Source organism: Drosophila montana, unplaced genomic scaffold (assembly GCF_035044405.1).
Source record: "Drosophila montana isolate Dmon_TW-CO22-7 unplaced genomic scaffold, ASM3504440v1 contig_2481_1, whole genome shotgun sequence".
NCBI lineage: Eukaryota > Metazoa > Arthropoda > Insecta > Diptera > Drosophilidae > Drosophila > Drosophila montana.
The window spans coordinates 1,402,114-1,418,579 of NW_026997351.1; the positions used below are offsets into that span (position 1 = coordinate 1,402,114).

Consider the following 16,466-nt stretch of genomic DNA (forward strand, 5'->3'; position numbering starts at 1 on the left):
TTGCTGGCCGCTCTAACTAATGATGAATTCTCTTCTTTCTTTCTTTTCGAAAAAAAAAGTGTTGGAAAATATTATTATAATAGAACAAAAATTTATGTTATTTTCATAATTGGAGAAATTCTCATGGAATGTTGATTCGTTTTAATTTTTAAATATGGTATAGATTCGTTATATTTTGACTTTTTACAAATTTTTATATATTTTTTGTAAATATTTTTCTTCTACTCAATCCGAATGAACTTCGGCGCTGTTGAAGCTAGAGACTTGAAGCTTGGAATATAAGATCGGGTATCAGATAGGATTATATGGCTAAGTCGATCAGAGAAAACTCAGTCTCATTCACAGTCTTATGGAATGCAGACAACTGATGAGCTCCTCTAAAGAACGATCAAAAAGCCGAGCCTTGCATTAACAGCAAGAACTTGCTAAACAGTGGGTAAACAACCGCTTGTATATTTTGTATGCAGTACATACAAACATATATATATATATATTTTTTTTATTATGTTAAAGAAATACAAAATTCATCAATATCGAATCGCTGCCAAAATAGTATGAGCCAAGACTTTGGGCAAAAACCCACTATAAACTATTTGATTCAATTCCATGCCGCTCTCTGAATTCGACTCAGACTCTCGCCGTGTATTTCCCTTGAATCACAGTTTCTTTTTTTTTATTTATATATTTTTTTATTTTAGCTGCTGTTTACTTATGACCAGCGGCTCGTGAATACCTGTAGCTGCGCTCAGTTGCGTATTTTGATTCTGTGAAATGCTAAAAGCTAAAACCGGTTCGACGCTCAGCACGGTCAAGACACAGGAGGAGCAACAACAATGAGAACAACAAGAGTGCTCGACTCGGCTGTGCCCGACTGGAAGTTACCCTGAACCCAGCTCGGTTATAAACATTCTAAGTAGCTAAGGGAAATGCATTCTTGAATAACTTCGGTGCTTAAAATCCGATTCATATGTGCATATGCCAAAGCGCAAGAACCTATCCTTAAAAGTAAAAAAGTAAAAATTTTGTTTGGCGTGGGGGAGGTATCCAAAATGTGATATATTCTCGATCAGTGTATACTATACAACAATCTACATACCAAAAAGTATGGGTACCATGTCTTGAAACCGATATTTATCGATATTTTGGAAATGGTATGTGATATATTTTTGATCTTTGTCCACATATCAAATTTGATGTAAATAGCTCTTTCAATTCTCGAGCTATGCCCATTAGACCATGTCTTGAAACCGATATTTATCGATATTTTGGGAATGGCAAGTGATGTATTCTTGATCTCTGGATAACATCCGAGTATCTACATACCACATTTTGGGTACATTGCTCTTACATTTCTCGAGCTATGCCTATAAAACCATGTCTTCAAATCGATATTTATCGATATTTTGAAAATGCTGAAAGATCGAAAAAAAATGATAATTTTGTTCTCTTATATTTAAAGTCTCTAGCTCTTATGTGTTGATCGACTAAGCTCTTCGTGCTAAGTGATCAGTAAAAGCCCGATTCTGTCTGTTACATACGATACCACCCAATTGGTATACCCTCCTGAGCCATTTTAAGCGTTTTGCAGGGTATATTAACAACCGCTTGGCCATGGCCTCAGCTCTCTGGCTATGGCCACCGCTCCAGCTATGTGCGTTGTAGGGTTCTAATCTCAGCTTCAGTTGGCAAAGCGACGCGTTGCTGTGAGGTAGCCCGTAGCCCCAGCCTCAGCCCCACGAATCGGTGCCGCACACACAAACACTCAGAGAGCCGATAAGAGCCGTGCTCTGCGTTTCCGTACAGCGCCTGGCACCGGTTTAAATTATTTTTTGCTTTTTATTTTAGTTCCATTTTGTTTTATATTATTTTTTTTTTTTAATTGTCTGTTTGCCTTGTGCTGTTAAAATCAAAGTGTTGCAAAAAATAAGAAAAAACAACGATTGTATATTCAAAAATACATTCAAAAATCACAACAACAAGAAAAATATCGAGTGCAGTTGGTTTATTTGTTTGATTTGTTGTTATCAAAACAAAAGGCTTAAAACTTGCGCGTGTCAAAGGTTCGTCTGATAATAAATAATAACAATAACAATCAAAATAACAACAAGAACAACAACAGTAACAACAATAATAATAATAATAGCTATCATAATTATCAAAAAAATATGAAAGCACGAGAAATGTAGTGCACTGCAGTGATATGGTCTGGCACGGTCTATATTCATGATAATTACACGTTGGCTCGCAATAACATGCATTTAACAAGTACAGTGATGCCTGACTATAAACGCATGCGGCTCATTTTCAATCATATTCAGTTAGAACCAACTGACAGTTCATACAGTTGCTGAACTCTTATTTAGCTAACTACTTACAAACACACTTCATGAGAGATCACCTCAAGTGCAGTCTGCCAAAGTGCGCTTTTTTCTGACATCATAAAAGCTTGTCCAACTAACGTATGCATTATTTTCTGAGATATATATATATATATGGAATATATATATATATTTATATAGATCACACATAAAGAATATACCTAAAGAATATACCCTATACCCTATACTAATATGAGCCTGTGACTGTATATACATATATAAACAATCAATATACCTTATACCAATATGAGCGAGTCCAGAAAAAAACAAACAATATACCAATATTAGAGTAGAGTTGGGTTAGAGTTTAAATTTAATATACATATCAAGGCGCGGTTCGGTTCGGTTCGGTTCGGTTCGCGGTTCATGGTGCACGGTTCGGTGCGTTAACCTATTTGTCTGCCTCGTTCGGGTTCGAACATATTTTACATTTTTCAATAGAGAATTTCATATATTTTATTTGAATAATAATAAATATTATTAATATTAATATTAATGCTATTATTTTTACTATTTTTAAAGTATTTTATGCTGGCTTTGGCGAGCTTTTCAATTTAAAATATTTATGTTAAAAGTGATTAGGGAATATTTTCATATGCAGCATAACTAAAGGCAAACTGAAATTTTTCACATATATTCAATTATTCAAATATAAATAAAATAATATATAATATCATATAGTTTAAATAATAATCTGTTCAAAAAAAGGCTTGGTTCAGCTCTAGCTGCTGCTGTTCTTAAGTCACGTTTATGCCATGAAATTGTTGAATTACTTTATTTTCATTTTTTGTAATGAAAATTTCATCACACTTTTCAATTTTCTTGGCGGCACCATCTGTTATGGAACTTCAAAGATAACCGAGAACACAGGAATTGCCAATATCATGGGAGCTCAAGAAACAACGCTGATATGAAAGATAATTTGTTAATTTGCTGAGGCTTGTACTACAAATGTAGCCTATTTAGGTATATCTGTTTTTTTTTTTTTTTGTGTACCACTTAGCCAAACGATTGTTAGATAAACCATTGAACAATGTGGTACGAATTCGCAGATGTCATTGGGAAATGGGCTGGAAAGTTTTTGTATTGGTTTTGCCTGAAATATGAAGGTTATCTTATGGAGCCGACGAGTTACAGAGTTCAATGCGCTGGACTCGCCCAGAAACCTGTTGATCGGAAACTATAGTGAAAGGTCTGAAAAAGTACCATGAATCACAGCTGTACGTAAACATTTAACGGACTATCTCATGTGGCTCCGAGCTGATTTGGGAAATTTCCACGGGGCTATCAAATATAGCAAACAAATAGAATGTGTGCAAGGGCTTTATGCTGGGCTCCAATCGGTTTTTCCAGTTGCCATTGATCTGATGATGGGGCCTACGTATGCCAGAATTCAATTGATATATAGGTCAATGGCAGGTTCATTATTATCAGCGAAGCTGCGCTCCAAATGAAACACACAACAAAGAAGAAATCTCTTTTGAGTGACATATATAAAATAAATCATTTGAAATACCTCAAGAGCCACTCGAATCGAAAATTGAGCACAAAAAGTCGCTTATATTCTGTACTATTTTTTCTGCTATCTGTGAGACAAGTACCATTCAAAAGTAATTAGCCTACTTTGCTCAATAAAAAATAACACTAATATGCAAAGGCATTTCTATTTGTGAATATGTGTGTTGATAACAAATTTGCTGCAATCAGCTGCTGGAAATACGAATTAAAAAAATATTTCGCATTTAATGAGATTTTAAATACTTTTCTACCAGAGTCTTAATGGAATTCTAAAAGTTAAATATTTGTGCACTTAATTAATTAAACTAGGAGTTATTTTCCTATTATAATCGATCACATCGGACTTAGTGTATATTGACATTTTAATCTGGGCCGGCTTAAGTCCCTGGATCATGGTTTAGAAGAGATTGAAATGAGAAAGTAAATATCTTTAAGCTTTTTCAAAATATTTTTATTTTTAATTTCTGCCTCTCTATGCGATTCTCATGGTCTGTTTTAATGTAAGCATTCGCAGTGCAGACTTTACACAAAGTACAAAGTTAATTTTAATTAAAATCAAACTGATCTAAAATCTAAAAACTAAAAAAAATTTAAAAAATAAGATCTCTGTGTTATGGCACATGATAGAACTGGACAAAGAGATTTATAGAGCTGTTTCCAATGAGAGGCACAACAAATCCAAGAGATAGCAGTGCACTTATTTGTCACAATTAATAAAAATAAGTGATAAAGCTGTGACTGTTTGGAGCCTGTCAAATTTTTCGCTCACATCGTTTAAGCATATATTAATATTTTATTTTATATTTGACAGACGTAGGAAATCTTTTTTGTTGGAACATTACCTTGTGTAAGGGCGTCCTTACGGTTTTGCTTTAGGTATGTATAAACATGCTTTTTAATATTGGACTCTCCATCTCACTTCCTTTAGCTCTTTCGCTCTTTCTCAATCTCTCTCTCTATTTCTCTTATGCTCAAACATTCTTATTTACTCTTGCGTTGTTACTCTTTTTATCTCCCTATACTTCTTTTCCTCTTTCTTTTCTCACTCTCATCTGCTCTTCTCTTTATGATCGCCTTTCTATGCGATTTTCATAGATCCAAGTTGGTTGAAGTCGTTTCTTTGCTTATTGACTATGAAAATATATAAAATATTAATTATATTAACGACAACTTATTTGCAGTACCTGTCTCGCAGTGTGGATACCCTTCAACCTTCAAAATCGATCTGTGAATGGCGCTGGCCTGGCCCAGTAGAATGAGTGCTCGTCGCGGTGGCTCCAGTATCGCCTCCTGCCGCCTGCTGCAATGCGTCTTAATCCTGTGCGCGGTGTCATATTTGGAGGCACGCGAAGGTCTGTTTTAGGCTGGAATTTTTTTTTTCCGACCACATCTTTGACCATATCTTTGTTGCAGAAGGCGATGCATGTATGGTGAAAGAGAATCTGCCGGGAGTTTGTCAGGCCTCATCCAAGTGCGAGCCGCGAATTGACAAATATATCAAAACGGGCAAGTTGACCGTCGACAAGGTGCCCAGCTGCGGCCTGGGCCCGTACGAGGAGATCGTCTGCTGTCCGACTACCGACTGCTGCGAGGAGGATAAGGGGTAAGAGTGGATGGAGAATTTTAAAAGGGAGTCCGTCTTGTTGCTTTTGTTATTGTGCCCCCCCAAAGCTATGTGCCAATTGTTGTTGTTGTCGCTGCATGCTCCAAACCGTTGGCTAGTCAAGAAACTGGCGTCTAACATAATTCATCTGATTTACGTGCAGCCCAAGCCAGGTCCCAGACACCACAACCACAACTAGCTCAACAACATCCACCACAAGAGCCCCGCTGCCCACGACGAGAGCTTCGATGTCAAAGCTAGACGAGGAGTCGCCCTATTTTGACTTTCAGCAGCTGATCAATAACAAGCCAAATACACAGCTACAGCCAGAGCCACAGCCAAATACACAGCCACAGCCTCCGGATGGATTTCCACCTCAAACTCCATTCCAGAGGCAGCTCAAGCCCCTAAACCCATTGGGGCCCAATGTGCCAGTGATAACCCATGATGCCATGCGAGAACAGCCAAGATTCCAGCCCAGTCAGCAGCCCATTGGGCAGGAGGGCAGGGGCCAGTTTCAGGATGTGGGACCCTGGGGTCAGGCGCCTGCCATGGGAAGGGAGCCAAAGATCATTAACAGGCCGCTGTCGTGGGGGCCGCAGCAGAGACCAGGCCGAAGACCAGTCCCAGTCCGAGCCCCATCACCAGACCCGCGACCAATGCCAGCTGCTCAGCCTCATGACCTAATACAGCTGGTCAATCAACGGCTACGTCAGCAGGGCATGGACATTGTGCCCGCCAATCAGGTGGTCACATTTGAGTTGCCCAGGGAGCCGATGACGATGTCGATGACGATGCCGCCGACGACAACGACGACCACGACGACCACGACGTCCACCGCGCGTCCAGCTGTTGTAACAGTCCCCAATGTGGATTTAGATCCCTGGGCACCATTCCGCTTTCGGGAAAGACCCCTCGATGAGATCGAGACGAATGAGCTGGGCAACGGCGATGCTGCACCATTTGGGTTTGTCACAGCTGAAGCATTCACATCAATTGGCCCTAGCCTCCATCATGCGTAGCCATCAAAGAGCAGCCACCAAAACTAATCTTTTACCATTTGTCCATTTCCAGGCCGGAGACCACAACGATACGAACTATTCAAGCCACGCCCACCACTCGAGTAGATGTATCCGAGCAGGAGCGACCAGCTGTGCGAGGTGAGTATGTAGGGTGATTGACCGACTGACTGACTGACAGACTGACTAATCTGACGAAATCTTGTGTGCACGCTTAGATGGGATTTTATTTCACCCGCAACTGTGGAAAATTGGTGGAAAATAGTTGGATAAAACCTTTAAGTGTTCATATGTTCATTTCATACATACTATACATTATTTCCGATAACTATTTTCAATGATCTTTATGAAAATTAATTTGAGACATGTGGCGTCAAACATTTCGAAATTCACTCCTTTGGGTGGAAAACGAGGATAAGACGTTTCGTGAACACAAGTTAAAACACTAAAGGAATAAAATGTGTTGAAATCTTTGAAATATAATAAAATATATATACATATTCATATTCTTGATTAGCATCAACAGCAGGGATCGACCGGTTCGAACTATTATATTGTATACCTGCACTAGGAAAGATCGATCTAAAATTTTGTTTCAATTTCTCATTTCGCATTTCTCTATTTGGAAAGTGAGTAGTGTATAGGGTTAGGTTTGATTGGACTGACTGAGCCGGGGATATTTGGAAATGGGCATTTTCTAACTCTTCATTTGATGAATTGCTTCAATTGTTCCTTGCAGCTTGTCGCTTGTTTGAGGACCTCCAGAAGGAGCGCCAAAGGGAGGGCCAAAAGGAGGCCTTAACGCTCCATATACTGGACGGTATTCCGGTGGAGCCTGGTGTATATCCGCACATGGCGGCAATTGCGTTTAGTAACTTTGGCACCTTTGTCTATCGTTGCGGCGGTTCGCTGATCTCAAATCGCCATATCCTGACGGCAGCCCATTGCTTCAATGAGGATCTGCCCGTTCATGCTCGCCTGGGAACGGTGAATATCGAACAATTGGGCGATTTTTACCAGGACATTGCCATAAAGGTAAGTGCCCGTTAAATCGAGCGCAGTATGTATGTATATACCAGATTGGATTCTATTGTACAGGAAAACATTGCCATACATCCGGAATATGTGAGCACCAGCAAGTACAATGATATTGCCATACTTGAGCTGGTCGAGGAGCCCAGGCTGAGTCTATACATATCCCCGGCGTGCCTGGAAACGAATCTCTTTGATCCGCCAGAAACTGCACAGCTCTTTGTAGCCGGCTGGGGCACCATGAATCAGACCAGTAAATAATCAGATATATATGTATATCGATATATCGAAACACTCACCCAATTCAAGCAACTTTCTCTATACAGCACGACGCACATCGAAAATATTGCTGCGTGCACCCCTCAATACTGTTCCATTGGATCAGTGCAATGTCAGCTTTGCCCAGCAGCCGAATACGAAACGCTTCCTAAAGGAGGGCGTCATTGGGTCGCTGTTTTGTGCGGCGGACAGGAAATTCAAGAAGGCGGATGCCTGCCAGGGTGACTCCGGTGGTCCGCTGATCCTCGAACGGGATATTGTGAACAACAAGTATAGCATTGTGGGCATCATATCATCTGGCTTTGGCTGTGCAACCAAAACCCCGGGCCTGTATACACGGGTCGCCTCCTATTTGGGATTCATCGAGCAGGTCGTGTGGCCAAATAATGTTGTTTAACTAATCACCGATATTAAAGGATCTTCAATGTATAGCACTAAATTCTAAGCAAGTCGATTTTAAATACAAAGCTCAACCGGTTTTACTCTAATACCTTAACAGTTTAACTTATCACTTAAAGTATGTTTTAAGACCCGTATTACGCTCAAGTAAGATAGATAAATTAGCAAACGGAAGTTAAGTATACGACTTTTTAAAGAATGTACCGCTTATCGCCTTGCAGAGGCTTTCAAAATGTTGTCATACTATCTGTCACGTGTTTTTTTTTTGAAGATATATTTACCGCTTTGCAGTTCCTTTAGCGTATCTGTTAAATCGTCTCACATCGGACTACTATATCATGCGGCTTTTGTAGGAGCAATCGATTGTTTTCTTCTAGGCCATATGTCTTCAAGGGTCTTAGCATGTCGAGGATAGTATCTGTTGACGTTCTTTAATTAATTTTTAATTCGAAACTGAGCTATTTATATTTAAAATGAATTTATTCCTTTGCTTGCCTGGTTCCAAAATCCCGTTGGTTCTTTTCAGTTATCTAGTTCCGTTTCAGCATCTATCCCTGCTGGCACTCTATGTGCGCTGTATGTCATCCACTCGCATACGTAAACAGAGCAGCAGCAAGAGCGATGTTACTGTCAGACATGTAAGCCCTCTCTCTCTCTTTCTCGCTCTCGCGCTCTTTCAATCACTCTCTTAATCACTCTCTCTCTCTCTCAGCTCTATGGCGGATGACAGCATTGCCAGATGCAAAAAACAGGATGGCAAACGCTTTAAGCTTTCAGTTTACAAAGCTTTTGGAACAGAACAGCAGTTGTTTAACCGTTAGAAATCGCCGCTGCCGGCAAGCAGCTGCTGCTGCTATTGTCAGCTCCCTTTTGCTTGGGTCGCACGGCCCAGCAGGCCTGCAATCGCCGCCTCCCCATCTCCCCGTTCCACTCTTTCACTGTTCCACTGTCTCTGCCGCCGCTCGTGGCAGCGCGCCCGCTGCCAACACACACGCATTTCGTACAGGCAACAACTGTTTCAGCTGCTTCTTAAATGCTGCTGCTGGCGCTGTGGGCGCCTCAGTTGGTCGCGGGACTGCGTTGCCTTTAGTTCGTGCCCAGCATTTAGGAAGCGAGGAACAGCCACAGCCTTTGGGACTGTTACTTCAATATTTTTTTCAAGTGATTTTTGTTGCAGTTGCCGTTGCTGTTGCGCCGTGCAGCATGCAACGATTTTGGCGCGCCTAGTTTGAAATCTTGTTAACACTTGCAAATTGTGCGCTCAGTGGCTATCAAATGTAAGTTTCTGCTCTGTGTTTGTTTATTTATTTATTTATTTGTTTGTTTGTTCGCTGTTAACTGTGTTTGTTACACGCATATCGCTTATCAGCGCCACATATTGACGCATTAATCACAAGCTGGGAAATTGTTTTCAATTGTACATCTGCTGCGGCCGATAAGCATCGTAAACAATAAAAAAGGAAACCAAAAAATAGAAGACATAAATAAATAAAATAAAACTAAAACAGTAAAAAATAAAAATGTCCAGTAGCCTGGTCACATTCTGCGATAAGAACCGTAGACAACAGGTGCTCGATATTCGGAATCTTAAATATAATATTGCCTTATACCTGTTGTATTCACTGCGAGCTATTTGTTTTAAACTTTTTGTGACAAAACGATTTGAATTTGAAAGTTTATTTGTTGTGATTTGGTGAATTTTCGTGTGCTTTAATTAAAACATAATTGATCCCGGTTTTTTTTTTTTCAAAACATATTTTGATAATCCTCGAGATTCAGCATTGGGAGAGAACCGAAAACTTTGAAAACTCTCTAGTTCTTGAGACAAATGTTTAGCAAACAAACTTCTTTATAATTAAAAAATAAATTAATAGAACAGTTGATCAGATCTTTTGATTCGAGCAGGCGCTTTTGATTTATATATTATTTGACTGCTTTTCGAAAGTTAAACAGAAACAAACTTATTTGACTGTGGACCCAAAATTCTTTCATGCATCGCATATTTTGCTTGATTTGTGGCGTAATTTTATAAGTTATTTTATTGCTGTTCTTGAACAATTTTTTCTTTTATTCTTTTATAATTTTAATGAGCCGGGAGGACAACGTCGGGAGATCAGATAAATGTTATTTGTGTTCTTTGTTTTTTATGATTTGTAATATTAATGAGAAGTGAAATGCTAGCGAGATAAATTTAATTTGTATGCAAACTCTTTTTCTACCAACTTTTAATTGTTTTTTCATTCCTTGTTTTTGATTATTTTTTAATTTTTAGATATATTTTGTCTGCAATTCCAATAAATATATGTAAATTCGATCTGTTCCTCTGAATTCAGGGTTTGCTTCCAGCTTAACATTTCCTAAGGCTATTAAATAGGAGACAGATTATCTGGGCTCTTAGGAACTATGCCAATTAAAAGATAATTGCATGAATTCCAATTGGAATTTCAGCTGGAAATTATAGGCTCTATTTGCATCAATAATTGGATGCAGCAATTCAATTTGAGAATTGTAAAACAATAAAACATAAAACAATAAATATCATACTAATTAACATAAAATAAGCATGAGCAATGAAAACAATATCTTTTAGCTGGCTATAAATTATCTTTAGCTTTATTTATTTGCGGCATTGTTGCTGCAATAATGGCCATAGAGAGTTGTCATGTTTAACTGGCCTATCACTCAAGTTAGCTGGCAATGCAATGCAATATTTGTGTTCCGCTTGATAAATTGCCATCGATGCGACAATTTTCACGCTCAACCGGTCAATCAATTAGAAATTATCAAGTGAATTTTAAAGCAATTTATTAGTCGCTTTTGGGCTGGAGAGAGTAGACAGAATGTAGTTAACTGTTGCTGCCTGCTGCCTGCTGCCTGCTACTGCTGCCTGCTACTGCTACTGCTACTGCTGGCTGCTGCTCATGTGTGTCTGGGGTACGTGGGTGTCCTTCGAATATTGCCGCCGGCGTTCGGTTAGAAAATGTGGCTATAAATGTGACACTAAGTTAATAAATTTATGGCCCAAACACACCCAGCTGATATGGCGTGTGTGTGCTAGTGTGTTAGTGTGTGTTAGTGTGTGTGTTGTGGTCTGCTGCTAATTTTCCTGTGTGTGTGCGCTGCGGACATCAGCAAGGCGGATGCCAAAAAGTCGAGAATTGTGTGTGTTGTTGGCATATTAATAATATTTTTATTGGCCGCTTATTTGCCTTTTGCGGCCGAGCTCCACGTTTGTGTGTGTGCGCGCGTGTGTGTCCGTGTGTGTGTGTGTGTGTGTGTGTGTACTGTACTGTACTAATTTGAGCTGACAAATACAATCGCCCACAAGTTGTGACCTCTTTTAATTAATAAATATGCGCGCAGATAACACAAAGCAAGAAAGAAACAAAAAATTAATAATATTCATTCACAAGCACAAAATCAATTTTCCCCATTTTATTTACCTTCATTTTTTTGTCAGTTGCCTTTTATTCAATTAAATTGAAAACAAAAGTTGAGGCAGGTCGCAGCTGTGTCTCTGGCAGCTAATACAAATTGAAGTCATTTGTTTATATGTATATACAATATTTATGCACATCATATTTGAAAGCTACCGACAACAAACGATCACATTGAATATTCATGTGGAAAATAAAAAAAAAACCAAAAAATGTTTGACTGAAAGCAATCACAGGTGCTCGCGTTTGGTCTGACAAATTGCATATAAATATTCATAATTTATTGGTAAATTCTTTTATATGGAAACAAAAACCCATCAACAGCTTGAAGACAGCCTGATCCGTCAAGTTTCCCAAGACTTAATGACTTTTCCGATTTAAGCACTTTCAAACTGGTTTTGGATCGTTTATTGGAGCTCAGCTTTAAGATTGTGGTATATAAAGATTTTGCATGATTTGCCATGCTACCAACAGCTTGACACCATATCTGATACACGAATATGTTAAAGTCTTATATTCAAGATCAAAACAACGAGGTTCTTACTCAATATACCCCTTACATGAACTGAGTGCGTAATCGGAAAGATGCACGCACCATGCATATTGAAATAAAGTCTATTGCGGATATGCGCTGCAAAGTATGCTATGATTTTTGAAGAAATATCTATTGATTATATAGCGCGCAATTTTAATGCTCTATCATATGAAGAAAAGATAATATGGACTTTGTTTAATGTCCGTGCGGCTGACCGTTCGATTATGGAACGTGGCAAATCGGCAAAATTAATATCGCTTATGAAATGCGGCGGATAGAGGGCTTTAAGCTGTTATTGAACCGTGAAGGCGTATTACACGGTCGTGTGCAACCGACTGCAACATTCTTATTTATTTAATTTAATTTTATTTTTTTTTTGTAATTATTTTCGCAAAGCTTTCCGCAAAACTTTAAACAAAGCCCGCATTGCTCGTAACGAAATGAATGTATTAAACAGCTTAATGCGTCGATTACTGATTTCGTATGGCATTAATAGCATATATGTATGTACGACATACACACACATGTGTATATATGTGTATGGCGCAATTAGTATGATGCTCAATATTTAAGTTGACTTTGGGCTCAGTGTCACAGTATTAAAGTATCAAAGCGTTAAAAACTTAACTTCGTTAAAAAAAAGAATAGATATGTCGGATAAAATATGATGGAGTACATATAATCTGGCAAAGGGTCCTTTTATAATCCTGATAAGCAGTTATCAGTTGTCAGTCAAACTGTCAACAACAAATGGGTCAAACATATAGTCGATGCCTACTCAGTTGCCTTTATCCCGATCTGAAGCAGTTTTACATTCCTTTAATTTTATTTAAAGACAAATAGTTGCAATTCCTTTCCGAAATTTTAGTAAGATTGCGCAGCGCAGCAGGCAACGAAAATGATAGGAATGTAAACGACTTATTGCTCTTCATTGGATTGGCTGCAATAGATTGTTTTTTAATTCTCACTTAATGCCACACCAGCAGTTGTCTTCCAGTTTTGGCGCTCTGCCCGCCCCCCGCTTCCCGCTCCCCTTGCATTACAAACATTGTGACAAATTAATAGTTACATCTGGACAAGGAAGCAAGGTCAAGGAAGTCGACGTGTGCTGCTATAGATATATATATATATATATATATATATATATATACATATATATATATTTTTGTGGATATAAATATACCTCTAAGAACCTCTCTCTGCATACAGCTTAATCCAAAGCCGACTTAAGCATAGATTTGCCAGAGATACTTTGATGCCGCTTTGAGGAATGCAGCAATAAAAATGCCAACACAGGAGGGTCGGGGAGAAGGTGAGGAGAGGGCCGGGCGGCGAGGGCTGACGACAAACGGAGCGAGGGTCGAGGCCAAAAACTAAGCGGCTAATGGCGTTAGTTACTTAGTGGAGGCGTCTGGCTAGGCTGCTGATGGAGCCTGCAGCCTGACGATTCACGCAAGTGTGTGTGCGTGTGTGTGTGTGTGTGTGTGTGTGCGCGCTTGTAATGCACATAAATTTACACAAGTTCATTTTTGTGTAGCGCGTAAATCTTTACACAAATCTCTCATTTCGCTGGGTCATACGAGGCCCAAAAAAGGAAGCATGTTAAAGTGCTCTAGTCGGGAGTGTTCAACTACGAGATACTCTGCACCCGCATCGCACAAAAAAAAAACACTTTGTGCTGTGGCTATGCTTCTTCTTTTCTCAGATCACAACTCTTCGGTGCTTAAAGTCCGATCGTGATGAAGTTTGGCAGGAATTCACAAATAAAAATATTCTTGAGCTGTAAACAAGATACGAGAATCTATCGAAAAGAGAAGTAAGATAACTCTGTGTGTTATACGAGAATATACAATATTAAATATGAAGTCTGTAGCTTTTGTTGTTTCCGAACTAGCTATCGACTCGGCTCGTCGGTTCATTATACCTTCTTTCATGCATATTCAATGCATATAGGGCATGAAAAATCACTGCATACGAAATCGCTTGAAGAAAAACGAAAAGATAAACAAAGCATAACGGTAATACGCACAGACTGAAAGGAAAAAAACGCAAATTACACATATACCTATACATAGATACACATATACATACATATATAGCTTATATAATGCCCTCATATGGCACTTAGCTCGCAGTCGAAGCCGGGGCCATGTGAAGTTAGATATAATTTTGTTTCTTTTTCTTTCGGGGGCTGTCACTTTTTGGGTATATTTGTCTCTTGTGCTTCTCTGTTTGTGTGTGTGTGTGTGTGTGTGTTGGGTTGAAAGGTCGTTGACAATGGTAAAACAACTGAAAATTTATGGTTTGGCATTAAGGAAATTTAATCGATTCAATGCAGCACGTGTTTCACCATTTACCCCATCCGCTGTGACCTCCAATACCCCAGCCCATCCCCATTCCCATCCCCATCCCCATCCCCGGCCCAGCCCAGTTCACGTCCCACGTCGGTTCTCGGTACCCGCAGGAGCAAACGTGAACGCGTGCCGGCACTTGCATATGAAGGAACTGGCGAACAACAAAACACCCCTCAGACCCCTCGAACCCTAGCAGCAGAGCACGCCTCATAAAACTCTCTCATATACACGCACGTCTACCTTATGAAATTTTCTTAATGAAAAAAACAAATTATAAAAAAAGGTAGCGGAAAAATCGCTGAATTTGGCTGAGCGAATCTTTAAATACACTATTCTAGTGCACCGAATCGAGGTTAATAAAATTGAGAATGGAGCTAGGCTTTGCTAGCTACATATACTGTAAATGACAACATTAAGTTAAGCTTCATGAAATATTTGAGCCATTTTTTATGATTAGTCAGTAGAGTTGGCCCATTGAGGACATACTCTTATTGGGCTACGCAATAATAGTCGTGAAAAGAGTATTCACAGAGTTGGTACTGGCAAATTGCGGTCCTCTTTCGCTTTCGCTTCTGTGGATTAACTCTACAAATAACTCATTCACAGATCATTTTCCCCCACTAATCGGGGTATGTCCATTAAAGTGAAATAAAGAGAAATTGCTTGTTAGGCGAGTTTACCCCATTAAGACATACTCTCATTGGACTGCTCAATAGCTTAAGGTCATGAAAAGGGTATTCGCTGAGTTGGCGTTGGCAAATGTGCTCCATATTCTCCGCTTTTGTTTATTTTTCGAGTTCTGTAAATAGGCTGTTTATTTTGCGTTGTGGTTCGCTTCATAGAAGAAAATGAGTGTATAATATCCATATTATTTGCACAACTTCGTCTAACAAGCTGCTTGAATCAAAATAGAGCTCTGTTAAAACAATGCGTGTAACAATTGGTGTAGCAGGCGGTTGGTGCAAGTCATTAGGCCTGGCGCGTAAGGGTATTTGCATATGTGTAAATACATCAACGGGAAAAAGGAAAAAATAAAGAATACAAACAGTGAAAAGTTTAGCATGTGAAAGTTTTTGCCGTGCGTGTAAAGTGTGTAAATTATTTTTGGTGCTGTTAGTTGCTGCTGACGCCTCTGTTACCGTCGCTTTTATTGCAATTTAAATGCCTGTTGCTGTGGCTGTCAATTAAAAATGTTATAAATGCTGTCACAGCTTGCCAGCGTGAAAATAAAGTTCATCATTTGCATATAAAAATATTTTTTTTTCCATTATATTGGGAACTATTGTCAGTTTTTAATTTTTATTATTTTTTTTATATTTCTATTAAGTGTAGATTCTGTACAATCATAATTTAGTACCTAAACAACACATGGATGGCAAATGTAATTAAAAACCGAACCCCATACCGCTGTATGAAGATTTTAGATGCCAATCGTGTTGGCAAAATCTTGCCGTTTAAGTCGCCTTAAAGGTCGGGCAGGGAGTAGTCCTCTTGCGAGCAGGGAGCGGTGTCTCAGCAATATAAAAATATTGCATCAAAAACATTTCTTATACTAATATTCCGAACTGAATATTCAATTCGATTCTGGAAAGAAAAATTCTAAAGTGTTTTTGTTTAATTTTTAGTTTGATTTTTTTCGCTATTTATGCTCCACACATTTTAGTAAATTTAATTTGAAACAGTTCGCAATACAGTTGCTTGTAAATCGTGAATATAAAATGTGTGTTGCAACGATTGAAATACAATATTAATTCATTTTTAATCTTTCATAAAATTTTGGAGCAATAGACCATGTGGCTAATTTAAATAGTTTTGCATAACAAATAGGAGCTAATTAGTTGATTGTATTAAACTAAATGATACTCTGTAAACGGGCTTATGTATTATTATTTATTTTTTGGGAATAATAGCA

General features: G+C 38.8%; 2 protein-coding genes across 4 annotated transcripts in view; both read left to right on the plus strand.

Annotated features, from left to right (window-relative positions):
• The first annotated feature begins 5,133 nt into the window (after window positions 1–5,133).
• LOC135428450 (serine protease persephone-like) lies at window positions 5,134–8,325 on the plus strand. 3 transcript variants are annotated; one of them, XM_064682442.1, is made up of 7 exons: window positions 5,134–5,248; window positions 5,310–5,499; window positions 5,663–6,466; window positions 6,574–6,659; window positions 7,258–7,553; window positions 7,617–7,803; window positions 7,877–8,325. In XM_064682442.1, exons 1-7 carry the CDS (start codon window positions 5,152–5,154, stop codon window positions 8,224–8,226), a joined length of 2,010 nt encoding a protein of 669 aa, XP_064538512.1. In that variant the 5' UTR covers window positions 5,134–5,151; the 3' UTR covers window positions 8,227–8,325. The 3 variants fall into 3 exon arrangements, with proteins under 3 accessions (XP_064538512.1, XP_064538513.1, XP_064538514.1); XM_064682443.1 differs by having other exon boundaries at window positions 5,313–5,499; XM_064682444.1 differs by lacking the exon at window positions 5,663–6,466.
• Window positions 8,326–9,031: 706 nt separating this feature from the next.
• The window catches only part of LOC135428487 (uncharacterized), a 56,448-nt gene continuing 49,013 nt past the window's right edge, over window positions 9,032–16,466 (plus strand). Inside the window, exon 1 of the mRNA XM_064682530.1 lies at window positions 9,032–9,505. The gene's annotated coding sequence lies outside the window, so the exon portion shown is untranslated. The remainder of the gene's footprint in view (window positions 9,506–16,466) is intronic.